This window comes from Camelus bactrianus, chromosome 8 (genome assembly GCF_048773025.1).
Source record: "Camelus bactrianus isolate YW-2024 breed Bactrian camel chromosome 8, ASM4877302v1, whole genome shotgun sequence".
Lineage (NCBI taxonomy): Eukaryota > Metazoa > Chordata > Mammalia > Artiodactyla > Camelidae > Camelus > Camelus bactrianus.
The window spans coordinates 61267357-61294532 of record NC_133546.1 but is presented as its reverse complement, the minus strand read 5'-3'; the positions used below and the strand labels follow the sequence as shown (position 1 = coordinate 61294532).

Genomic DNA, 27176 nt, shown 5'->3' with positions numbered 1-27176 from the left:
TCAACCCCTGGTAATCACCATTCTACTCTTCGTTTCTTTGTGTTTCTCTTTTTTAGATTCCACATATAGGTGAGATCATACAGTATTTGTCTTTTCTGGTCTGACTTACTTCACTTAGCATAATGCTCTCAAGGTCCGTCATGTCATCGAAAATGACCTCCTTTTGCATGGCTGAATAGTATATTTATATATGTATATCACGTCTTCTTTATCCATTTAACCATTGAAATACACTTAGGTTGTTTCCATACTTCAGCTATTGTAAAAATGCTGTAATGAACATTATAGGGTACGGGTATCTTTTTGGGACAGTGATTTCACAAACTTTAGCTATATATCCAAAAGTGGGATTGCTGTATCATATGGTAGTTCTATTTTTAATTTCTTGGGGAACCTCCATACAGTTTTCCATAGTGGCCGCACCAATCTACATACCCACCAACTGTGCATGAGGGTTCTCTTTTCTGCACATCCTTGCCAACACTTGTTATCTTGTCTTTTAGATGATAAACATTCTAACAGGTGTGAGGTAATAGCTCATTGTGCTTTTGATTTGCATTTTCCTAATGATTAATGATGTCAAACACCTTTTCACACTACAGATTTTTAATTAAAATTTAACTTATTTGTCAGAAGACTGCTTTCTAATACTAGATGTCAATGAACTTTTAAAAATTAAACATCAAATTAAAATTAATTTGTCTTGAGAGAACCAGTTTTAAATTCAAAATCCATTTGCCAAAGCTTTACATAAATCCATGCCAAAATCTGGACACCTGATACTCTGTTTCATTTATTTTAACACAACCTGTATTCCAACAAACTTCAATGTCAGCAAAGTATGCAAACCGGCATCCGTATCTATTCTTATTGCAACCGTAGCCACACAAATCTTGCACATGGAGTCTCAAGGCACTAATAGAGTGGCAGAGCATTAACCGTACATCTGACTGTGCCCCTAAAATGGGACTAGGAGGAGACCAGGTCCAAGCTTTCTTTAGCAAATCAGAAAGCTTCCCTCTTCCACTAAATACATTTATGTAGTTTGAGGTGATGTCTCCTTTCATTTATAGAAAACACACATACGAAACTGGAAAGTAATCTGAACCTAGGAGGCTGAAAATTCAAGGTAAAAAAAAAAGGAGGAAACCAATCACCCCCGCCCTGCTCCTTGTAAACTCCAGCTGGCCAATCCCGCAGGCAGGCAGGAGGGACTGGGAAGTGGAAGAGCGGCGCTGGCCGGGTCCCCGCTGCCTCCGCGCGTCTGCGCCGCGGTCTCCGGGCTGTAGGGGCCGCTGTGGCGCAGAGCCGGCGGGCGCGCTGAGCCGCTCTCTCCTGCTGGAGGAGACGAGGCGGAGCGCCGCGAAGGCGGAGAGAAGGTGACCCCGCGGCGGGTGAGTGGCCGAACAGGGGTGGCGGGGCCGTGGGCCTGCGGGTGGGGACAGGGCGGCTGCCCCACCGCGCGCTTGACTCTTGCCTTGGCGGGCCCGGTTGCCCAAATGCGCCGAACTCGGCGGTGTTCTCTCGGGCCCGAGTCCTGCCACTCTGTGGGCGCCCCGAGCCAGGGCACGGAGGCCTCTGACCCCACGGGGCGCCTTTCCCGCCCCTTGCATCCCAGAGCCTGGTCCTGCCCCATCTATGGGCACCTCCACCCCCAAGAACCCTCCCGTCTCCTGGACGGTTTTTTGGTATCCCATCTCACCAAACTCCTACTTAGGGGAAAATGGTTTTGTAATTGTTTTCACCTGAGATGCCTCTTTCCTTTTTAGCTGTTAACGGACTTGTGTTCCCCCTGCAACACAATGTCTGGAACTTAATTGCGTGCAGTTTCTTTTTTCTGGAGGCTTTTAAAAATCTGTAAGTAAGCTGTGGGGCAGGTAGCACAATATGGGGAGGGGAGGAGAGCGGACCCAAATAATTCCTTCCAGCCCTCAGATAGTCTGCAACCTCCATTGTCAAATCCTTTCTCCTTTGTTTAGGTACAATACATTCAAGAGATGGAAAGGTACTTTAATAGCTTTTTTTTTTTTTCTTTTTAACATTAAAAACAACAAATGCAGTGGGGAAGGTATAGCTCAAGTGGTGGAGTGCATGCTTAGCATGCAGGAAGTCCTGGGTTCAATCCCCAGTAACTCCTCTAAAAAATAAATAAACGTAATTACACCCCTCAAAATAAATAAAACAACAAATGCAGAATTCATTTTTAAAATTTAAATGATAACAGTTGTATGTTTCTTAAAGCTTGTAATAATTTATATGCCTTATTGATTTAGGAGTAGGGTAGGTTGGAGAGGTGGACTAGGGGCAGGCTGGAAATTGAGAGACCTGGATTAGCTCACTCTCCCATCAGCAAAAACAGACTCTTTGGGTTTAGATTTTTTTGTTTAAAAAAGGAGATTGGCCTCGATGGTGAAGATGACCACCTGAGGAGAATTCAGGAGGGAGAAAAATAGGAAATAGTCTGTGCTCTGGATTCTGGCCCTAGGTAGTTAAGACGCATATCTAAAGAATCATTTCAGTGAGCCCAGACTCTTGCATCTTTCCATACGTGGAAAAGCGCAAAAATAAGTAACTTGAGATGTCTGTTTTTTTGCGATTAGCAGTAATCTTTTGATGCTCAACTAACTACATTTTTTTCCCCCAGCAAAAAGTCCTTTATATTCTGGCTCCTTATTTACCTCTTCAGAGCAGTTCCTCGGAGTTGTCTGAGAGGCTGTCTTCCAGGGTGTAGTTCTTAGTAAGGTCCCCAAATAAAATTTACCTCACAACGTTTAGGTTGTGCGTGTTTCTTCAGTCAACAGTTTCAAGAAGTTTGTGCAACATATGGGCATATGAATGGACTGCTGATTCAGCAGAAAACTTTGGATTTTTTTTTTTTGGCCAACCTTAGGCATGATAAGTTTCAAACAAGTGTATGCCTGCTGAACAAATTTTAGGCATATTATGGAATTGTTTCAGAAGTTGTCAGTAGTGAAAAAAAAATCACTGTTCCAGCACAGAAAATTAGTGACTTGAATATAGTTGAAATTACAAACAAAAAAGAACAATTCTAGTTACAGCTTGAATGATGTTTTAAATGCTGATGAAATAAGTATTTTACCAGTTGTTACTTCATATACTTTGTGTCCAGGGTAGACTTTGTAAAGGAGGTAAACAGAGATTGACTACTGCTCTGTTGTGCTGTGATGCATGCTTGGAGGGAAAAGATGAGAACGTTGTCATTGGCAAGTCTGCTGACCCCCAGGGCTTCAGAAACCCTCATTTGCTCCCCTGTGATTATGAAGCCAATACACATACCCAGAGGAGGCGAGGTTATTTAATGAAGGGCTGAGAATGGTTGGCCAGGGGATGGAAGGAGTGAAATGCAGTATCCTCTCCCTGAGGGACAGCTGCTCTGCCCACAACACACTCCTGTGCTCAGATAGTGCATATGCTGAGTTTTTCCCATTGAACATTTAGTCTTTTTCAAAAACTTGAAAAAAACTAAACTGATTTTCTCCATAAGAAATAGTGTTACAAAAATAATTGCTTTTATAAAGACTATGTAAAATGAAAGACTTAAAGAATACTTGAATGAACAAAGCCCCAAAGAGTGTTTAAATGTGAGTGTTTGACCTTATCGTACCATAGGGTTCAGCATTTCCCCTGAAGAATTTTATTGTCAATTTCAGCCTTTCTTTGGAAGATTTCTTTCCCCACCTGCTCTCTTCCAACCTTCCCCTCTCTCACACCCCTCCCTAGGAATATGCTTTTGTCTAATAATATCTAGAAGAGAAAAATATTCATAAAATGTTGATACTGCAGCTGGGAGGACCAGAAGCCAAAGACATACTTGGATAGGATAGATTTAGAGTAATTAAGAGAAAGAAGGATATTAGGATTAAGGAGGTAGCAGAGCACTTGTTCCCAGAGTGGCCGACAGGCAAGAGGGGAGTGAGGACAGACAGCTGCTGCCCCTTCCTGCCTGGTTCCAGTGCTGAGGGGGCGGCGGCGGAGTGGGAAGGGGAGGTGAGACAGGAGTGGATCTGTAGGAGAAATTGAGCAAAGGAACGCTCGCACTTCTCTCAGATGGGTGTCCTGGCGGGGCTGTTGGAAGGTGAGGATGGAAAGAATGGAAGGAAATAAAAGTGTGACTAACCCTCTGGCCACTCCCACCCACAGTACCCTCTGCATAGAACAAGATGCATTGTGACTCAGACCAAAAAAACAAGTGTTCCAGGCTCTGGGCGCAGTAGGAAAGCAACATTTGGGTACCTCACTAGCTTGTTCTAAGAGATGAAAAGTAAAAATAACCATTTCCCCCAACAAAACTTAAAGCGCCACTTAGAAGGTTTGTGTTATACAAAGTAATAAAATAATTGACAGTTTCTTTTGGTGTATATCTGGACTGGAATTTTAAAAAGGAATGAATACAGGATTTTTTAAAAACCGTTATCCAAAAAAAAAAAAAAATAATAATCTTGAAGGGAAAAAGAGTCTCTTATTTTATTTTTAGGTACTAAATAAATCAAGATGTCTTCGGCACCTGAGCCTCCAGCCTTTAAAAAGGAGACACCCAAGGAGAAAGACTTTGGAAACCCAGGGCTCAGAGGGGTCCGCACCACAACTTTATTTCGAGCTGTGAATCCAGAGCTCTTTATTAAACCTGTAAGAAATACATCCAGGATAAGAATTTATGTGTAATTTAACAAGGCTGTCAGAAATCTTATTTTCCTGTATCATTGGATTTTATAATGGAAACTTTATGTTAACTAAAAGACCTCTTTGTGAATAAAAGGCAGGTGGAAAGAAAATCTTTTATATATATTTTTTAATTGTTGTATTATTTAATTGTTTTATTTTGATGGGGGTGGGGGAGATAATTAGGTTTATTTATTTTTAGAGGAGGTGCTGGGGATTGAACCCAGGACCTCGCGCATGCTAAGCACACACTCTACCATTTGAGCTATATCCTCCCCCAAGGAAAATCTTAAATACTGTTTAACTAAATATACATGTAAAACTAATTATTTTGAGAGCATTTGAGAATTTTAATGGAAAATGGTTGGATTTTAATGGATCAGCTTCTCAAATACCTGTTTAAAATTTTATTTTAATAGCTGCATTAATTTTAATGAAATTTTTATCATTTCCTCATGTGCTATTGAGTAAACAGGACCTTCCATTGAAACAAAACAATGAAAATCTGAGCATTCTTACAGTCTACAATTCCAGGCTTTATTAATATTTTAACCTATGGGATATTGCAAACATTTCTTGAAAAATTTCAAAACATGCTTTTGTACACTGTTAGGGAGTTACCGATATTTTTGGAGCAAATTATTGAGTATATTTGACTTGACATATTTTATTTTTAAATAAATGTAAATCAAATCAAATCATTATAAAATGTACTTAAATATAATGATTAGAATTTTAGTAACATAGTTGCCAGTATAAACTATTTGTAAGTTAAATAGTTCAATTTAACAATCAAATCATTAAATCAAGGTAGAATGTTTTAAAAACTTTGAACTAATGTGTTCTTTCAATTGCCAAATACATTTCAGGAATTGCAGATTTAAACTGCTCTGTGTTTGTGGCCTTTCTCAGGTGTCCATCCAAGTGAAAAAATTTGACCTTTATTTTTTTGATGATTAAGATCTGAAATAATAGTAATACAACAGGTATGGTGACAGAAGCAAAAAGAAAAAACAGACAAACTTAAAAAGCTTTAAAAAAAAATATTCAAAGCTACATCACTGTACCTCTTAGGGTCTTGGATTTTTCAGCAGCAAATCAAGGTTATCATAACAGCATATCTGTTGTAATCACTAAATTTCTTGAATAGAGTAAGTTCCCAGAGAAGAGTGTATCCGTTTTGCTGTACCTTTTTATGACACAAAAGGCTTTCTGCTAATTATCTGTAACTCAGGTGAGAATAGCATGTATACTTCGTTCCTCACTTCCTAATAAAATTAACTAATTTAAGATTTGCAAATGGGAACCTTGGGTCCAGAGAAATTAAGCAACTTTTCCACATCACACAGATAGCACTGAAAACTGAGCGCTGGACCAGTTTCCAGGCCTCTAGTTCCCCCTGTGCTTCTCCCAGGCTCCCCTTCCTGAAGGTGAAGGTGGGAGATGTCCTGGCTGTGGAGAGGAGGGGCAAGAGTCTTGTACGGTCTTTATCAGGAGTCGAATTAATTGAATAGAAAACTGAGTAAATTATTATAAATGAAAATATTGCCATAGGAATGCCAGTGTGGTAATAAAGACATGGCAGATGAACAGGGAACCAAGACAGATACTTGAGTCTCCTCAAATGATTAGTCTTAATGAGGCCTTATCATTTGTTTTCTTTGACAGAACAAACCCGTAATGGCTTTTGGGTTGATAACCCTTTCCCTTTGCGTGGCGTATATTGGTTATCTACATGCAACACAAGAGAATAAGAAGGACCTCTATGAAGCTGTTGACAGTGAGGGGCACAGTTACATGAGGAGGAGAACGTCTAAGTGGGATTAGCAGTGCTGGTGACTGCGGACGGAGCTGCATGGCAGGGCTCTGAAATCTTCCACTCAAGGTTATGCCCGCACAAAAGCATGTTTCTTGTTCCGGGATTTGCTAGTAAGGGAGCAGGGTGGCACTTACAGCCGGACCTCTGGAGTGAGTGTTGTCCTATAGTCGTTGCCTCGTTCTTTTTCCACAGAAAGAGCTTCACAATATTTTCTTTTATTAAATCCTCTTATAAAAGTGCCAGGAGAATGGAAGTCATTTTCATGAATTAAATTTGCATAGTATTTTAAGGGGAATTGTGCATTTACAACTGTCTTGAGGGTTTTAGTTTGTTTTGCTATTTGCAAAGACTATTCATTTTACACCTGGCATGGGACCTATATTTGAAGAAGAAATAATGGTAAATTATTGTAAAGCCTTCATTTAAAAGCAAATCGTTTTTACAGGGTCACAAATCATATATATAGTTTGATTTTTCATTTCAGCTAATTTTGGCCCAGAATTTTATTACAATTGAAGAGATGCTGATACTCCCACACACCTGTTAAAGATTAAATGAGCGAATAACCTAAAGTAATTGGAGCTTTTCTTTTTTTTTTTTTTAAGTATGTTATACTGAGGCTTGATGTTTTTATTTGACTACAACTAAATGTTATCTATTTTGGTTTTTGTAAATTAATGTTAAAGTGATATTATAAACATAAGACCAAGAGTTCTTGTAGTTATTTAAAAATAACTACTCAGATAAGAAAAGAAGGTCTCCTTACTGTCCTGGGTTTACCTCATGTAATTTAACTCTTCCTGATGAGGGTTCTAGACCTGTTTCACTTCTAGATATTTGCCCCATTCTCCAAATCATTGGAATTAGAGTTCAGTAATAAATCTCACCTTTGAAGTTTTGTTTCATATATTTTTACCAAGTAATAATAATTGTACAGGCAGAGTTTATCATGATGTAAGTTTTTAATTTCTAGTGCTTTATGGTGGTTTTGCAAGAAACATGAAAATGTAATTATGTCTGATTTGTAGATATAAGAGCTTAGCTAACTGAGTTATCTACATGCAACTAAATTAAATCTTTACTACTGAACCCTAAATTTCTTTGCTATGTTTCTCTATATAGTGCACTTCATATAGTTTAAAATGCACTCAGGTGGTATAAAATGCCTTTTAAAATATTATCTTTTGCTGTTGGCTGTTACAGAACTAGAATTCTTCTGTTTTCAACTTGTGCATTTAATGTCACATTGTCATCCTTAGAGTCCTACTAGTCAACAAAATAAGTTGCTATTTGGTGGGGGGAGATTTTAGGGGAACTATCAGAGACTATTGCAGCAAAGAAGGGCAGCAGGAACTGGACAGAGGGCAGCCTTAAGCCACGTGAACACGTGTGACTGGTCCAGGGTAGCAGAAGATTCAGCAGGGCACCCAGCTGTGAAAAATTGCACAGGGGAAGAATCACATTGAATTTTAGAAACAGGTAACCTGACTGCGATACTGTTTATGAGGTGGTTACAAATCACATAGCACAGTCTTCCTGTGTGCAGTGTCACCGGCTGCCTGGCTGTGTGCTGTCTAAAGGAAAAGGCCACTGACAGAGTCAGTTGTCTAAGAAGGGGGTGCTCAGGGCGGGATACTGACAGCATTTTTGGAATCTGGGTTTAAGGGGTAGAAGGAGTGTCTTTCAATGCAAGAATCTGGCTGAAATTGGGCAAATTTAGTAACGTAGTCGATGAGGTCTTGAAGCAAGTTTTGATAAGCAAACTATTGATAAGCAGCAAGTGACCTCTGCCCAGGGAAGTAATCTTTTCTCATAGAAGAGCAATTTTTCTAGAGGAGAAAGCAGGTCAGTAGATAAGTTGGTTTTCAAGAATTTCTTGATGTAAACAGTGAATTTATTTATTGTTATATAGCCTTACCTTCTGTAGGATAACCCACCTATCCCAGGCACCAAGAGGGTTCTTGAGATTTAAAATGGTTCAGGACTTCCCATTTTAAAGCAGGGACAACAAATGAGTTAACTGTGATTTTAAAAACAAAGCTTTGTAATTTTGAGTGTTAACTTAATGAAAGTAATTTTTCCTTTAAGATACTGTGATATTTCCCAGTTTTATTGCCATGGCACAAAAGCATCACACATATAGATAACTTGAAAAAAATTAAACTCCCTCTTTTCCTGGCCTAAAGGAAATCAATCTGTTAAATAAACCATTTAAAAGAAAGTGTAGTAGGCTGAATAACACTACTCTCTCCCCACACCACCTGGAGACACTTGGCTCCTGATCCCTAGAGCCTGGGAATGTGTTACATTTGATGGCAAGAGGGACTTGAGAGATGTGATAAAGTGATGAATTTTGAGATGGGGAGATTATCCTTTATCTGGGAGAGCCTCATATAATCACAAAGGTCCTTATAAGAGGGTGACAGATGATCAGAGGAAGAAGTGATGTCACCATGAGTGGGAGAAAGGCAACATTGATGGGAGCCCATGGACCAAGGAATGTGAGCAGCCTCTGGAAGCTGGAAAAGGCAAGGAAACAGATTCTCCCCTGAAACCTCCAGAAGGTACCAGTGCTGCATACACCTTAATTTTAGCCCGGTAAGACTCATTTTGGACTTCTGACCTCTAGAACTCCAAGAGAATGAACTTGTATTGTTTTAAATCACTGACTGTGTGGTCATTTGTTAAAGCAGCAATAGGAAACTAATACAGCAAGTGTCTGGGAAATGAACAGCTGTACCATGCTCCCTCTTGTTATTTCTGGTTGCTTTTATGAGCAAAGCTTGTCTTGCCTAGCAACAGTTGCTAAGTAAGTTAACAGTGTAATCTAGAGTCTGGGAGGGAGCACCTGCTCAGATCTTCCCAAACCCAGTGCCCACACCTCATATGGCAGAGGCTTTCGGTACCGCTCTCTGATGTTAGGCATGTAACCACTCCCTCGTCATGGAGAATCACTTCATCCTTGTCAGCCTCTAGCATTGTCCTAAAACCTTGAACCTCTTCCAGCTTTCTTAAACTTCTAGCTTTTCTTCAAACTCCTTTTTCTGTTCTTTAGAGTGTTTTAACTGTACATAGTAAAAGATACTTCAAATCTAATTATGATCAGAACTCCGAATTACACAAGCTTTGTTTGCTGTGCTGTTTGTAATAAAATAATTCCACCAGCCCCTTTTGGGGAAACCTTCAAACGGATCCATGAATATAAGCCATTTAAGACACGCTTTTACACTCACAAAGATATACTGGGTAAGTGACTTTGCTGTTTCCCTTTGTTCTAAATTTTCATAGCTTTGTATGTCTTTCTTCCTGTTAGATAGACTTTTATTGGCTCTCCTGATTAAAGCTGCCTGTCCTGCAGGGGTGCCTGTTTGACATGAGAAGGATATGGGTTGAAATCTGGCTTTTCTTACTACTTATGTGCCCTGGACAGGATACTTAGACTCTTTGCATATGAGTTTCCTTATATGTCAATAAGGATGTTAATACTTATCTTGCAGGTATGTTATGAGGCTTTAATGAAATATTTGTCCCTAGTCTAAAGCCTGGCACATAATAATAACTGGGAGTTGTTTTTGCCCTTGCCCATACACATGGGAGAGGAAATATCTCTAAGTAACACCTTAATAAATGGTTGAAAGAAACTATAGTCTTTATTAGTAGCTGGTGACATGAAAGTAGATAGATACAGATGACATGAGAATAGGTACTATTAGTGCACTTCTAATAAGCAGATCAAGTTGTGATTACACATTTCCTTCTCTCCTCATTCCTGTCAGATATTTTCAGTGTGACTTTAAGCCTTAGAAGTGTTTTCTAAGGACTTTCAAAATGCTTCTCTGATCCTTTCTTCCTCTGCTGTGTTAAATGAGTGGTGATTAAATTTCACTTCTGATCTTTGAAAACATAAGAAGCTAGAGAGTAGAGAACTTTAGTTTTGGAAAAACTAAAATGCAGAGGAGATCAAATTGGGATCTTCCCTTAAAAATATCAGTACCAAAGCTGATTACTGATTTTTAACTTTGAATAGATGCTCAGTATGACTTATTCATTATAACCTCTAAATGAACTTTTTACACCCAGAACAACGGATCTCAATTTTTAGATATACTTCTATCGATTGATTCCTTATGCCTTCTAGGATATCTGAATCCAAACATTAAGTGTGTAAATTAAAGCATATTGTATAAATGCTAACGAGTTTTGCGTAGGGCAATAGTTCTCAACCCAGCAGTGTCCTACAGAGCTTTTAAATCCACAGTCTCATTGGATGTAATACTAATCTAACGCAGACCCACTAAATTAGAATGTTCACAATCAGGCCTCAGCACATGTGTGTGTGTTTTAATTTTTAAATATTTTAAAACGTATTTTAATAGATTTTTATTTGGAAATAGATGAAGGCTGACAAGTTTTAAAAATAGAACAGAGTTCCCAGGTACCCCTCATCCAGCTTCTCTCATTGACGTCTTACATGACGCTGGTGCATTGTCAAAACCAGGAGACTGGGGTTGGAACAATACTATTAATTCAGGTGCAGACCTTACATGCACTTTTTCTCCTTGGTGTATAATTTTATGAAATGTATCACATATGTGGATTCAGGTAACTATCACCCACAACCAGAACATAGAAATGTTTCTTCACTATAAAGAAGTTGCCTCATGTTATCTCTTAACGCCCCATAACTCGAAACTCTACTCGGTTCTCCATCACTGTAATTGTAGCCCTTTAAGAATGTCATAGAAATAGAATCCGACAGATGTAACGCTTTGAAACTGTCTTTTTTCACTTGGCATACTACCCTTGAGATCCATCTGTGGTGTTCTTTGTGTGCATAGTTTGTTCCTTTTTCAGCGTGTGCATTTTTAGAAAGCTGTGCAGGGATCCTGCTGTACAATCAGGGTTGAGCACAACTAGTATAAAGTAGTGGGACTTCAGTATAAAAAAAAGGTAATAGCAGCCTACACTTGTATCACGTCTTTACGAAGCACAACACGTTGATGGTCCCTGCTTCGTCACATTTCTTCCCAGATCTTTCATAATTATGCCCACACAACTCAGCCTGTGCAATACGTGTCCACCCCTCTCATGGTATTCACTGCCTTATGTTTTTAGACTCATTGATAATCTAGTAGCAAAGACTCTCAGTGGCACCAAGCGTGGACTTTCAGTTGCAGGTGACAAGAACACCACTCAGACTAGATTGTATAAAAGGGAATTTCTCGATCCTTTTAACAGAGAAACCCCAGGGGGACCTGGCACCAGGGCTGTAAATCTGTCCACACCCGCTCTCTTAGTGAGCTGGCTTAATCCTTTACTACTGCGGCCAGGCTTGCTCCAGCAGCTGAGAAAGGAGTAGAAGTAGCTTCCAACAACTCTAATCACCTAACACCTCCAGCTTAGAGACCTTAGAGGAAGAAGAGCCATGTTCTCCTTACAGCTATCTCTAAAATCCTCCAGCATGTGCCCAATCCTGGGTCATTTAATGGGGCCTGGAGGATGGGGATAATGTGCTGGACCAAGCAGGTTGGCTGTTGCAATTGGCAGTCCCAGAGGAGGTGAGAGAGAGTTCTTGAGGAAGATGGGTCCTGTTCCCAGAGGGGCAGAAAAGGTGTTGGTCAGACAAACATGTATGTCCCCAGTGTCTTATCTGTGTTTATTACCAAGTGAGGCACCATGAGAGATGTACTACAGTTTGAGATGTGATTTGTAATTTTAATTTTAGGAAGTTGGTCATCAAGACCTAATCACACAGTTAATAATTCAGTGCATCTAAGATGTGAGCAATGAATGGAGCAAAGACTAATTACTGTCATAGTTTGAATTGGAGATAAAGATCACGGTGTGTGTGATGTCAGCACTCAGAGGGCTCTCATCCCCACGCAGGTCGTGAGCCGCCTCTCACAATCCACTCCGGCAGGAGAAGTTGGAGAAAGGCCTGGGCCCAGCTTAGTGAGCTCAGTCCAGCTCTGTCCCCAGCTCTCTGATAGCATGTGGTCCTTGAACCTCCTCAGGCTTTTATTTTCTTGCTTGGGTGGAGAGGATAATATGAGGATATTATTAGCTGGAAATTAAATGAGATCATTGCTAAAGAAGTGCTAAACTCCTGCCTCTTAACTCACTCCACAACTGAAGCAGCTAACTCCATGAAGACCTACACACTAAAGAGACACACAGCTTATTAAAGAAAGCATTCTGCTGCTGCCTTCCTGGTGGTGGTTAACACCAGCACCAAGAGTGGAGCAGGGAGAGAGGAGCTGGACTCACCACTCTGTGGGTACAGTGTGTACTCCTTTCTGCCACTTTACTCCCCCAGCTGCCTCCATGTGGACCGGAGGTGATGAATCCGGGCCTAACAGTGCCATGAGTTCCTTCCTAACCATTAGGGAAAAGCCTACCCCTCTGCCTGAATCTTTTAAGATTGACATCTCCTAAAGAGTATATCTCAGATGACTCCAATAAAAAAAAACTCAATAACAGTGAAAAGGAAAGCCAAGAAACAGTCTGTGGATATTTATCATTTGTTTTCTTCAAATACACAGATATCGGGACAGATATCCTGAATAAGGAAGAGCAGTTTCAGGAGGCTGTGCTCAAAGAACGTATTGCAAAAGCAGAAGCTGAAATATGGGCTCAGGTAAAAGAGGTTGGAAGTCGACCTAAATGCATCTTTCCAATTTTTTGACTTCAGAGTTGTCAGAAATGGTCAAGTCAGGCAGAACTGACTTTGAATGCTGGCTCTCTGTGGGACCCTGGGAAAGTTCTTCAATTCTGTTGTCTTGGCTTCTTCAAATGTAAAACAGAAACAGTAATACTCACGCTATGGAATTGTTGAGAGGGTTTGATGAAATAACATGCCCACATAGAGCACGTGCTTAAGATGAAGCAGGCATTGTCAGGAGCTTACTTCTGTTTCTTTTTCTTTTCTTTCTTTCTTTTTCTTCTTTTTTTTTTTTTTTTTTGGTTTGTTTATTTGTTTTGAGGGAGGATGTAATTAGGTTTATCTATTTATCTATTTCAATGGAGGCACTGGGGATTGAACCCAGGACTTTGTGCATGCTAGTTATGCACTTTGCCACTGAGCTATACCCTCCCCGCTATGAGCTTCCTTCTAAATTGCCCCTATGTGTGGATGACTCCTGTGCCTTTATTCTCATTGGATTAAAACTTTTCTAAGAAGACATTCTTGTTAATTGTTTATTATTGCTTCATATTTAACATGTAGACCATCCATTTGTGCAGTGTGTAGTACCCTTAACTGCCCTTTGTCCCCAAATGCTGCATCATAGCTGACTCCTTTTCACCCTCTCTCCCTGCTCCCCTTTACTGCAGAGTCCTTTACGCCTGGTCCACATGACTACTGAGGGCCATAAGGCAATTCGAGTGTGTTGGGGCTCATGGTCAGATCCCAGACACTGAAGAGAAGCAGGATCTTCATCCTCCAACCCCCATTTCCTCCAGCCGGAGGGAGAACACCATACATGACTTCCTAAAGAGAATCAGCGTCCCCTGAGAGCAGGGCAAGCCACAGCGCTTAAACATTATTTCTCGGTCTCTCCATAAAATAGACACCATAGCAAAGAGTGTTGGAATTATCTGGTATTAGTCCCAGCAAGAGCTTGGTATGAAAGTACTTTGAAGGTACAAAATGCTCCAAGGCAAAGGGTAATACGTATAAAATCTTAGTAGTCATTTCTCCTTATCAATAATAATAAAATGGAAATTGATTGTGAACTGTTACTTATGTACCCTAATACAATGGAATGCTTTTGTGAATAATCTGCCACTTAAGTATATCGAATGCTTTCTCTTCAAATAAGATAATGAAACGTCTTTCTGAAGACATGGTACAGGGGATCTGGGATGGTACTAAGCCTCCCTTCGCAGCAATTTCTAGCTTTGGCATTTTTCCACTTCTCTGTATTTTCCAGATTTTCTGCAATTAGCATACATTACTTTCATAGTCAATCAAGCAAGAAATAAAGTGCCAAAGAAAAAGACAACCCAGCAGCCTACAGTAAAGCTCTCATTAGCAATTCCTGAAACAGTGATATTAGTCAAGGCTTGGGCTGAGTTACAGCATCTCTGGCCGAGGCAGCCAGTTTGCAAAGGGAGGTTTGAGATGGAATGGAGCCAGTAATCAGGGGATCCACAGTGGTTGTTCATTTTCATTAAACATAAAAAACTTGACATATTAATAAATAAATGGACTCCTCTTTCTTTCCAAGGCTGATGAACGCCAAAGACAAGCAGTGAAGAAAGCCCTCAAAGAAGCAAAGGACATGTACAAAATGAGAATTCAGGTCCTGGAAGAAGAACATCAAAAAGATTTACAGGTTTTTATAGTGGCTTGTTCGTTGTCTTTTTAGACGTGCTTATGATAGTAGAAAGCTCTGGCAGGGGAATGGGAGAAGAAGACAATCATACTTAAAAGTCTAGGTGGGTGTTTTATGGAGGTGGGTTGGGAGGTCTGTGATTTTCATGGAAGAGATGCTGGACTCCATGGTGGCAGTGATACATGGATGCAGGAGAATCCCTTTGACATGATGAACCCAAATCTTTATGAGGTTCCAAGGCACGAAGGAGCCACCTGTACCTGGCGGACCCCACATCTCCTGCCACTGGCTCTTCCCTCTTCTCACCACCCTTCTGGGTCCTCGAACCTGTCCGCACCATACTCTTTCATGCCTTGGGGACTTTGCTGGAATGTTCTTCCTGCATGTCATTAGACATCAAACATCTCTGGTCAAGGGAAGCCTTACCCAACAGCCCTGCCCCCATGCCCTGTCCTTGTCACCTCATCCTCTTTCCTGGCAGTCACCACCCATCACTGGGATCAGTAAATAGACTGGAGGATGACTCATTATGTCTGATGGCCACATGCCTGCAGCCTCCAAGAGACGTGTCTGTCTTGCTACCACCCTTGTCCCAGTGCCAGTACGGTGCCTTGAGTTCGTAACTGCAAAAGCAGAGGCTGAACAGAGGAAGCAGGCTCCTCTCTCCCTTCTTCTGGGCTCTCTGATTGTATCCTTTTTCCTAAATTTCCTAAACAGTGCTGAGAGGGACCCCCGAGCTGTTTCTCAAGTATTTCCTGCAGGACCAGAGGTCATCAAATGAGGGGAACATTTTCTAACCTGTAACCTGTTTAAGTACATGGCTCTAGGTAATTAGCAAAATTAGGCCAGGCAGAGGCCCAGGCCTTTACACAGCTGAGTTCAAAATCTCCTCAAAGGAAAAAGATGCAGAACTCTTCACGTGTGGGCCTTGGGAGGGACAGGACAAGACACAGTGCCGGCGTGATGATTCATGGGCAGAAGCTGGAGGGAAAGTGGCAGACGTCTGACCCCATGTTTGGCCTCATTTAATAAGAACATAACTAACAAACAGTTCAGGGACCACAGGCCCATCTGTCCCTTGTTTCAGCCATGAGCACCTGCCATTTCTCAGATCTGTACTAGATGAGATTAAAGGGACTGTCCTTGTCCTCGGAAAACTTGCTGGCAGGAAAGGGAGTCCACCCCAGGGCTCCTACAGGATGGTGGGGCCCTCCCTGCTTGGCTCCAGTGACCATGGTCCCTGAGGGCGGCTGTGGTGTCCCACTGCCCGTCCCTGCTTTCAGTTCCAGATGTGAGGGACATTTACAGCACATTGGACAGGCCTGCCAGTCAGCTAGCAGGTACCAGAATGGCCATTCTGGTTCTTGAATAGTAAAATATTTCTCTATTGGTTCATAAATAACCACTCCCTAAGCCCCCGAACACCTTCGTCACCCTGGACCTCCCCCAACCCAGCACTTTGAAGGGTCATCCGTTTCCATTGGTGTGGGGCTCTGGGACCCTGCCCAAAGCTTCAGCCAGAGGTGACACAGTTTGAATGTCACTCCTGTTATTAGCATGTAGTGATACAAGGACAACTTAGATATGATGCCTGTTTCAAGGATGTCACATCCTAGTCTTATTTTAAGTAATTTGACTTACCTCATATAGTCTTTGGGTACAATTGGTGCACGTAGTGTTAAAATAAAAGTCCTAAGAAAATTTAAAGGGGAAAAGTTAGAGGGAAAAGTCTCAGAAACTTTTTCTATGTAGTGGAGTGATTTGTCAAAGATTTGTCAAAGAGGGATGCGTAGGGTTATTTCAGCTGTAGGGTACCAGGACATAGACATGAGTAGTTCCTCAAGGGGTGTCTTGAACCTCCTACCTTAGCATCTACTTAGCTGCAGGTTCCTGGGCCCCACCTGACCTACAGAATCAATGGCAGTGTTTGTAACCAGCAGCCCATGTGATTCTTACACCTGTTAAAATTTGAGATTATAGAGAGCAAAAAGCCAAGTTCTTCTAGAACCAAATAGCATTACACTCTGATACATAGATATCACTAGGCATGGCTCTCCTGTGATGTTAAGAATTTGGGGTAAGTCTCAGGTACTTGCTGTTAAATAAAGTTACAAGGTCTCATCCAGTGGAGAGCTAGTATTTTGAAAAGGTGCTCATATTTTCTTGTTCAAATACGGTAATATAAATAGTAAATGATAAAATGGAATCTAAGGGAAAACTAGAGTAGGAGGTACAATGAAGTCAGATGTGAATCTAAAACTTAAAAATATATGTATACCACAAGGTCCTGTGCAGTTATCATTAGTTGGGCCCTGAGCTTTCTGGCAGTCAGCACAGTAAGGAAAATGCCACGAATCACCACGTCCATAAGGTCAAAACAAATCAGGCACTCAGATGGCCCAGACCTTCCTGCATCTGAGACCTGAGGGAAGCTTCTCCTGAGGGAGACGTTGTGTAGTAAATGCCTATCAAACATCCACACAGTACACACGATGGATTTCCTGAGGCTATCTCTCATTTCAAACTAGGGGCTGATTCACTCAAAATGCATTTCAGTTAAAGTAATTTAACTGGAAGACTTTCCATTGAAGAAGAAAACTGCCAAACAGTAGGTCGTTGAATGATTTCTGTAGCTTTAAATATGTGTTGGACATACTATGTGAGGCAGTAAAGTGATTTCGGTTTTATGGAATCATTACATAAAAGAGGGATTGGGTTTAAGTCTCTGAATCCTAGTTCAGCTGCCAGTCAAATTAAAAGGGCTGGGCTGTCATTTTAAAAATCTGTGATTCAAATAGAAATGTATTATGATAATACTTCATCTATCTAGGGCTCAACCATGTGGCAATCTCAGTTGCTGAAAATGTACTTGAAATAATCTGTAAGAAGTTAAAATACCCACTGAGAAGTTAAGTAACAGCCTCTGACTACAAGATAGGGACTCTGGCTTATTACCCATAGCAGACCCTCTCCTTTCCCCAGTCAGTGATGGTCTCCGGGAGACGGGGAGCAGGTGGGAAGCCGTGAGTCAGGGAAAGAGGGAGGAACCTCACCATACTGTCTTGTAAGATTGTATGGGGTTTCTGGAATGAAAATAAACTGATGGATCTCTGGAAAGACCCTCGCATCACAGCCAGCAATGAAGTGAGAAGCTGGCAGGCGAGAATCCTGCTTTCAGTTCCTGGATCTTTTTTTTTTTTTAATTTTGTTTTATTGCAGTTATAGTTGATTTACAATATTGTGTTAGTTTCAAGCATGTAGCAAAGTGATATATATGTATATTATATGAAATATATATATGTTCTTTTTCAGATTCTTCTCTATTATAGTTTATTACAAGCTATTGAATATAGTTCCCTATGCCATTCTTCCTCCATGTGAAATAACTTAGTTTCTTTGTATTCTCCCATTATTTCTAAAATAGAGATACAAATTTACCTTTACATGAGAGTTCTGAAACTCCTGGACAGCATTAATCGCTCCTCCTTTCTGGCACGTGTTTCTGTGGCAGGATTAGGTTGTTGGTCTCCTCCGCTAGGTAGTGGATCCGAAGACAGGGATTCTAGCCTCTTCCTGCTTGTAGCGCTGGTCCGAGCACTGTGCCTGCAAGCCGAGCTGTCAGTGGGCATTTCCAAGGATGCAGGGTATTTTTTGTGAGCCTGTTTCCCTCAAGTCCTGGTTTGACAAGTGCCACCTCTCTTTACTTGGCTGAAGCCTCCACAGGTCCTTATATCCTGGAGTGGTGGAGCCCTGTTCCTGTTGCCTCTGGAAATAAGGAAGGGCCCCTCAACGTGAATGAGCTGGAATGGTCAAGAATGACAGTGGGGACTGGCAGGCAGGCTCCTGTGACTGCAGTCCTGTGCTGCCCGAGCCTCAGGCCCCCTCCTACCCAGGAGACTCTCATGAGGCATAGCCATTATTTTGGCCATCTTCCAGGACTGATTTCCTAAAGCAGCACCATTTTATGTATTTCCAATCACAGATATAATAGAACACTCAAAAATATTTGGGCAATCAAGAAAAAAATACCTGTAACCTAATTCCTTTTCTTCTTGCACATTCCTTTCCAGTAGTATCTGTACTCATACTTAGGCTAGATTGTCTCTGGCTTACCTAGCATCGTCATAAATGAAACCTTTCCATACAGTGTACACTCTTCTTCTTTTTCTTTTCAATAGTCATATAGTATTCCATATTACAGATTTCCATTCCAGTTTTTTTCACATTTTTTCTGTATTCCTTTACTTTTAAAAAATTAATTTTTTATTGAATGCAGGGTTCTTTAAATTCTATAGTGCTTTACTATTTTCAGAAGTTTCACACACATGATTTCATACTATCCCATAACTCTTTTCCACCCATCTTGTCCCTCTCCCTCCCCTCTCCCCACCAGTAACCCTTCAGGTTTGATCTCTAGATCTGTGAGTCTGCTTTTTTTACACACTCTTTTCAAATCATCAGGCTTAACCAGTGTACCTTCCATCGGGTAGGTTAATTACGACTTGAGTAACCTTTTAGTGTGCTTTTTCAAACCCTCAGAGCTGTAACATCTAAACCTAGTTTGCCTGTTGCTGTAGAAAATGGCAGCTAAGACCAAGATCGAGTTACATCAGAACATGGAGGACGAGCTGCAGCGGGAACACTTGGCTGCCGAGCAGCGCATGGTGCACAGGATCCAGCGGGTCATGATGGAATGCCACTGCGAGAAGGTCCAGGCCGTGCAGGAGGCCCGGGCGGAGGAGAGGCGGGCGGCCCAGGAGGAGATCCAGGCCCAGAGAAGGTACTCGAGGCAGCATGTCTGCAAAGCAGCATCTCTCTCTGTCCAGGTCACCCTGGGGAAAGGCGTAAGATCGAGGCACATAGGTGGATATTTCTCAGTTTTTGTGTTTTTGCATTTTTATTATGGCATATATTAAACATAGAAAACCATATGCAATATGTTGTAGAATGTGTGTATGTGTGTGTGTTTAAAAAAAATAATACTACTAATACTCAAGGATCTCCCAGCCCTCTGAAAGGACAGAAAATTGCTAACCCTTCTGATACGCTGTGTTCATCCTCAATCACAATTCTTTCCTCTTTCTTCTCTCAAGTAATAACTGTTGTCCTCAAAATTGTGTTTTACTCTGTCTCCAGCTTTAGGTGAGGAGAGGAATAAAGAAATATTTTTCCACACACACATAAAAGTTAATCTCCACATGCCGTAACCCATATCGTACACTATTGTGGATGTGTTATTTGGGTCTTTTTCTTATTACACAGTCATAATGCTCTAAATGAAGTTGACATATGGAAACATATACAGTACAAATTGCTAAGTCACTGCTTCCTACCCACTCCCTGCATCTGGAAGACAATCACTTTATTTTTATTTTTATTTTTTTAATGGAGGTACTCAGGATTGAACCCAAGACCTCGTGCATGCTAAGTACATGCTGTACCACTGAGCTGTACCCTCCCCCACCAATCACTTTAAATAATGGGGTCTATATCCTTCCATGCCCTGTTGATGTGTTTACAGCCTTATATATGTGCATAATCATAAATAATTTTTACATAAATTGGATCATATTTATATGTGTGTGGGTGAAAAATACCAACCATTTTATATGTGTAATGAACATTTGATGGAATTGGCTAGTTTTAACAGGATGGCAGTCAGGACCCTAGTGATTATCAGGACCAGGAGAAAACCTCAGCTGCCAGTTATGAAGTGAGTGACCTGCCCAAGCTCAGGGAGCTGCTGCAGCAGAGCCCAGACTGAAACCTCTGTGTTGAGCGTCCTGGTCTAGGTCTTGTCTCTTGCTTTGCTGCCTGAGTTAACAAGCAAATCTATTGGTATATAGTTAACAGATAAACTCATCCTCGTCAGAGCTGTTTAGAACAGGGCCAAAGGTAAAATCCTGTAGGAGGTGCGGGTAAATAGGAGTGGGGCCATTTCAGTGGTACCTCCCTTCTTGCACAGGCTGTCAGTCATTGTTGAGGTCAAGGAGAAGGTTCAAGAAGGCAGTAACTCCCTAGTGAGTTGTGGTCCAAAGCAGTAGAAGGTGGGACTCCCTCTCCCTCTGCTCCCTACCCTTTGTCTGCAGGAGCTCTGTCCTGAAGGAACCTCTGGGCCCACACACACCTGCAGCCTCCTGCCCCCTCCTTCGCTCTTTTGCTTTTTTCCCCCTTGGGCCCTTCCCTCCATGAGGTTCCAGTTGGAAGATTTTCGGTGGCCACCTTTCACTGAACTGGTTGACTTAAGATTAGGGGGATGCCATGCCTGTTGTTTGAGTTTATCCAACTAGAATGTCCATTTTGTTCATTGTTGTGTCCCTAGTGCCTGGAAGAGAGCCTGGCCCGTGGTAGGCGATCTTTAAATATTTATCAAAGGTTCAAATTTGTTCCAGTCAGCTGAAACCACGCTGCAGCACACCAGATCTCATTTCTAGACATTGCTAGATTTGAGTACTCTTTAGACCCTTTGCAGAAACTAATATATGGAGAAGGGCCACTGTTTAGAATTCCACTGTTGATCTCTTATTTGGCTATGAACTTTCACTCAAGACTTAAGAATTCAGAACACTGACGTATTATGACACATTTGTTAAATGCTCAGAAAACTTTTTTTGTAGACTGAGGTGATTAAATTCTAAACAGGTTATCTAGGAGACCTTGTACTCTTAAAGTTAAAAAAGAAATGAATTCTTTGCCTGGAAAGGTTCTAAGTGTTTTCTAGCCCAAGGCAGAGGCGTAAGTGGAGTGGGTGCTCAGGAGTTGGTGGTCGTGGCTGTAATTCCTGATGACAGTGACCCTGTATTCAACACCAGCACATGCAAGGCCCTTTTTGTGCTTCCCATTGAGTCCTCACATTGCTTCCTAGGGGATTCAGTCATCCTCCATAGCTTCAGATGAACACTCTGAGTCATAGAGAGAGACTAAGCAACCTGCCCCAAGTTCATGGGGAGAGGAGGTCACAGACCATGTGAACCTTGGTCTGTATGATGCCAAAGCTTGTGACCTTCCATTGTGCTATCCAGTACCCTCTGTGGATGTGGTCCTGAGCTCGAGCACAGAAGAATAAGGCTCTTTTCTCAATGTTATGTGAAGTAACTGAAGCAGGGCAGTCCATGTGAGCAAGGCTAGATGGGTTTGTGCAAAGAACACATGGGGGCTGGAGGAGTTCTCAGTCCTGGGAGGATCAAGCTAAGAGTGTGTGGACTGTGTGGTGAGGTGGGTGTCTTGGAGGAAGTTGGTGTTGGGTTGGATCTTAGAGAGAAGGGTGGAGGTCCCATTTGGGAAAGACTGAAAAGAGTGGGAACAGCATGAGCAAACACATGGAGGGGGAAGGTAGGAGTAGAATGAGGCGGAGCCTGGGGAAGTTGGGTGTGTTAATACCCCTGAGATAAAAATCTGCCGCTGAAGGTTGGCTCCTGGGGATGCTCCCCCCGACCTGTATGACGCCTGCAGCCCCAGCTCAGGGTATCACTGATCCTCCTCCTGTGACCAGGTGCAGTAGGTTCCCAGTGTCTCAGGTAGAACATCAGGATATATTTTCCTTATAAACAAAATGGCTTTAGCTGGTTAAAATAGTGCTAAGTATCCTGTAGTTTGAGTGAAAAACAGATTTGCTCACCAGGCAAACGATTGACTGTGTCCAACGTTGCTCCGAACATTTGATGAATTTGGGGACAGATCCCTTCATAATTTAGGAATCACCCCTGGAGAAATGAAGTGATGATTTTTACTGAACCAACACTGGGGCAGATAACTGGGGAAAATTGGAAAGGACACTCCGAAAAATACCAGATCCTTTTAGCAAGAAGAGATTTTGATAGTAAGGAGTTTCAAGGGGGCTGTCATGGAGGGTGGGAACTGGTCATTCAAGGTACACTTTGTTTGGCAGATGTACCTGAGATCAGCTCCGGTGGGGCCTCCTAGTCAGCCCCCCAGATGGACACCTCTCTGTGGGTCCAGAGAAAGCCAGGCCGCCCTGGAAGGCAGCTCCCACCTGCTGGTGACAGAGCTGTGACTCTAGAGGAGTGTAGCTTCCTCTTTGGGGATTTGGGGCTGCCTCAAGGAAGCTCCTTCCAGTTCTTTCTGATCTAAGCCCTGGGGCTCTGATCAATACCTTAACAGTCTCACCAACAGCCTGAAGGTTTTATAAAACATAGGACTGAATCCTAAGACTGTGTGTAGATGCACCTTGTGAACTCTGTCTATGCCTCTGTTCTCCTGTGATGCAGGCTGAGAATTGGGAAGTTGGTTCTGATTCCTCTTCTTTCTGTAGCCCCTAAATCCTGGCATGTGTGACTTTGTACTGTTTCTTGGATTTATTCCTTTCTCTCCCTCTTCCTATCCCTTTCTCTTTCATCATTAATTTAGACCCTAATCATTGTATGCTCAGAATATTACAAAATTGTACAAATTGATCTCTCTACTTCACCCAACCTACTCAGATTCAGATATTGTCAGAATAACAGTTCTAAAATGTTATTTTCATTGTGTTGCCCTCCTGATAAAAAATGTCTAGTGATCTCTTACACTATTGAAGCAGGTACTGTTTTCTGTTGAAGGGCAGGCACTCTCCCACTTGCTCAGTTGTGTGACATTGAACAAGAACTAAATCCCTAAGCCTCACTGTCCTCACCTGATACATGGGAATAATAAGAGGTAATAAAAAAGAAATAGTACCAGCTTCAGTGGTGAAAATTAAATGAGATAGACTGCATGTGAAGTGCTTAGCACAGTCCCTAAGACACAGTTCATACTCAGCAAATGTTAACCCTTGTTATTAATAGTGGTTATGGCCTAGCTGGTGGGAAGGGGAATGAGGAAAAGCGGCACAGCAGCTGGGGAGGCTAACGACCGATGGTGTTTACCCCAAGGTTGGGGAGGTTTATCGGATTTGAAAGTCAAGTTCAAAGAACCAGAGACAGTCTTGGAGGACAGGCGTGAGGGCAGGTGGTCAGTCTTGGAAAGACCGTATTAGACTAGGGGGCACAGAAAGAAGGATTCTTATAACCATACATACTTGAATTCCACATTTGTAGGTTTTAAATTCTCAAATCTTTAGAGGCTCTGCTCAAACGAGGTTGTCAGGAGACACCCACCAGGCATGTACCCTGGGGCCACGAGCTTTCGCCAGGGACCCAGACTGCCTTGGGTTGTAGTGCTCTACTTGTTCTGCCATTTTTTCTGATTAAGTGGAGCTGAGCTAGTTACTTAACCTCTCTGAGCCTCAGTTTCCTCATCTGTAAAATTGACCTAATAATAGCACTGCCTCATAAACTTGTTTGAGGAATCATTGAGTTAGTGTATGCACGGAATCTCATCAGTCTGCCTGGCGCATGGTGAGAATTTACTATGGTTTGCTGCTGTAAATTATATATAATTATATACATTGTAACAGGTCTGTGAATGCAGTGGTTCTCAAAGGATGGTCCTAGAACCCCTCAGAGTCCCTGAGACTCTTTCAGGGGGTCCCCGAAGTCAAAGCTATTTTCTTAATAATAATAAGATGTTATTTGCCTTTTCACTTTCATTATCTCATGAGTATATAGTGGCATTTTCCAGGGTTTTATGATATGTGATAGATAGCTCAACAGATGGAAACGATACAAAAATCTAGCTTTTTTTCCTGTTAAGCCAGACAGTAAAGAGTTTTGCCAAAAATGTAAAATGATGCCACTTTTCTCACCAAAAGTTTTTTTGATTTAGAAAATATAGTTTTCAGAAAAGGTAAGTTTTTTACATTAACATTGAGTAGATTTATTGATACTTCATGTGACTTTACAAGTGTATTTTAAATGTCCGACTTTTTAGTTTCTAAAACTGTTAGGGTCACTAGAAATAACCCATATAAACAAAAGATCTTTGGGTTTCTTGGTCATTTTAAGAGTGAAAAGTGGTTCTTAGACCAAAAAGTTTGAGACTGCTGCTGTCAGAGTATCGCTCAGGTAGAATCAAGATTAGAGTTAAACTCAGCCTGTGAGTAAGGTTTCCTCCCCTCTGGCCAAAGGTAAGTAGCTGTGTTGATATACAGAAATACTTTCTCTAGGGGTTTGGAACCCTGACCCGATTTCTTCATTTTTTAAGAACTGTACATTCATATTCTTCCAACTCAGATCCCTGAAGTTAGCATCAGACACTAGACCAGTGGCCTCACCCTAGCCCACAGTGGGGAAGTCCATGTGCTACTTCCATGCTCTAGAAAGTGTCTTTTTGATTGTTACCGTCTAATCCAAAAGCTCATCTCTGCCAGCCTGACTCAGACTGGTGACTCATATAAACAACGCAGTCATTTCTCATACGTCTGTGGTGAGAGACAAAGTCTTTTTGTTTTCAGCAGCTAATCCATCTAATATTAATTCAACCCATATGGGTTTTTTGTAGAAAGGCCTTGGAGGAGTTTGTGGATACTGGTGTCACGGTTGTTAAGGATCAGAAGAATGTGAGCCAACTGATAAAGCGGAAAGAGCATGAAATGAATGCCTACTACTGCATGGCTCAGAGGCAGGAGCACGAGGAGGTGCAGGCAGTGCTTCAGGAGGCCGAGAAGACACATCAGGCCGCCCTTGGAAACGTGACGGATAAACTGGTCAGCACGCAGGGGGAGCTGCTGTCCATAGCGAAACAGCTGGGAATTATGACAAATTGGAAAGATTTCCTGGAGGAGGAGTTACAGGAAACGAGGGCAGCATTTCAAAAATACATCAATTATACGTTTCCTAAGCTCTCGCCGGGGCATGCAGATTTCCTTCTGCCCGAAAGAAAGAAAACACCTTCCAGTCTTATTCCTCAGGAGAATGAAACAACTCTTTGACTAGAAGTCTTTGTCTGAAATTTCACTACAAAAGGCATTGTTCTAAAGACTAAATAAATTCACTCAAAGACCATTTGTTGACCCCCGGGTTATATACAGGAACTGTTGAGCTGTAAACATTTTGGTGGAAAACCAAAACATTCGAAAGTACATTCCAGGCAACAATGAGTTCCAAGTCTAACTGAGGAGAGATAACAGTGGGGAGGCTGTTTGATTAGGAGGGAGGAAGGGCCCTTGGAAGAAGTTTAAGCAAACTTCCATATCTGGCTTTATTCATGTTTACATCAGACGTAGTTTAGTATTTGTTGCAGTTGAAAACGAGTACAGGGGCATGATCTTAGATTGTTCCCATTGCGGAGAGGTGTGCCAACTTCCAGGACTTCTAGGAATCCAGTCTAGAAATTGTTATTTGGTGAACAGCAATAGCATTGTAGGGAAAAAAGCAATGTTGCTCAAATTTTAATAGGATAAAACTTAAATTCTGGGAACCCTGTATAATATAATTCAGAAAAGGCTCACTTATATTTGCCATCTGTGAAAGAAAAATATGTCTTTAGAAGTCAGGTTCCCTGCCTGAGGGATGGGGAGTCCTCTTGTGTTTATACCCAGGCCTGGGAGTGCTTTGAACTCATCTCCTTTGGGTCAAAATACAGAAAATTGTTATGTACCACAGTGCTCAGGACCAACACATGTCAACATCTACTAAATTAAAATGGAAGAAGACTCAAGTTGTAAAAGACCTCTCCAAAAAATCTATCCACTTTAATGTAGCATCCTTAAATTATTAATCACTTTAAAATTGGCTTTAAAATGAAGTACTTGGGAAGCAGTTTTCACTATATTAAAAAGTGCTGTTCTCAGGTAAGCCTGAGGGAGTTTGTTTACACTGCCGGGTCTGGGGTTTCCTGGTGGGAAGGTCAGCAGTTTGTTTACGGTTGCAGAATGGTCCGCACTCTCTTAGGGTTTCTGGTGCTGCAGGACTGTTGCCATCCATACTCCTCGATTGCCTCTGGGCCGGAAGTAAGAGCACTTAACCCAGTGCTTTACCCTGCTCTTTCCAGTACATTTTTCTCACAGCAGTCAGTGGGAGAGGCAGGGAGGGGTGGTTGTTACTGCATTTTTGACAAATGATAAAAACTACTATGTACTAAAGTGTTTACATGGGTGAAGCACTTTTTTAAAATTGAAGTATAGTTGATTTACAATATTGTATTAGTTTCAGATACACAGTGAAGTCATTCAGTTTTGTGTATATATATAATTTTTTTAGATCATTTTCCAATATAGCTTATTATAAGATATTGAATATAGTTCTCTATATTCTATGCTATACAGTAAATCCTTGCTGTTTATCTGTTTTATAATAGTAGTGTGTATCTGTTAACCTTATACTCCTAATTTATCTCTCCGCCACCCTTCTCCTCTTTGGTAACCATAAATTTGTTTTCAGTGTCTATGAATCTGTTTCTGTTTTGTAAATAGATCCATTTGTATTACTTTTTAGATTCCACTTATAAGTAATGTCATATATTAC

At 41.5% G+C, this 27176-nt stretch overlaps 2 protein-coding genes across 2 annotated transcripts; both read left to right on the top strand.

Annotated features, from left to right (window-relative positions):
* The first annotated feature begins 1279 nt into the window (after window positions 1-1279).
* SMIM8 (small integral membrane protein 8) lies at window positions 1280-7595 on the top strand. Its single transcript, XM_074368654.1, has 3 exons — window positions 1280-1394; window positions 4496-4647; window positions 6349-7595. The coding sequence occupies exons 2-3, from the start codon at window positions 4513-4515 to the stop codon at window positions 6505-6507; spliced, it is 294 nt and encodes a 97-aa protein (XP_074224755.1). The 5' UTR covers window positions 1280-1394; window positions 4496-4512; the 3' UTR covers window positions 6508-7595.
* Window positions 7596-7747: 152 nt separating this feature from the next.
* On the top strand, window positions 7748-27096 carry C8H6orf163 (chromosome 8 C6orf163 homolog). Its single transcript, XM_045512160.2, has 5 exons — window positions 7748-9745; window positions 13042-13136; window positions 14728-14835; window positions 19413-19615; window positions 25213-27096. The coding sequence occupies exons 1-5, from the start codon at window positions 9598-9600 to the stop codon at window positions 25640-25642; spliced, it is 984 nt and encodes a 327-aa protein (XP_045368116.2). The 5' UTR covers window positions 7748-9597; the 3' UTR covers window positions 25643-27096.
* The last annotated feature ends 80 nt before the right edge of the window (window positions 27097-27176 follow it).

Bases quoted from the DNA above. Each gene is read 5' to 3' on its own strand.
- SMIM8 (XM_074368654.1), top strand. From the start codon at position 4,513: ATGTCTTCGGCACCTGAGCCTCCAGCCTTTAAAAAGGAGACACCCAAG. The intron at 4,648-6,348 runs GTAAGAAATACA...TTTCTTTGACAG, and splicing joins CAGAGCTCTTTATTAAACCT to AACAAACCCGTAATGGCTTT.
- C8H6orf163 (XM_045512160.2), top strand. From the start codon at position 9,598: ATGATCAGAACTCCGAATTACACAAGCTTTGTTTGCTGTGCTGTTTGT. The intron at 13,137-14,727 runs GTAAAAGAGGTT...TTTCTTTCCAAG, and splicing joins AAGCTGAAATATGGGCTCAG to GCTGATGAACGCCAAAGACA. The intron at 14,836-19,412 runs GTTTTTATAGTG...CTGTTGCTGTAG, and splicing joins AACATCAAAAAGATTTACAG to AAAATGGCAGCTAAGACCAA.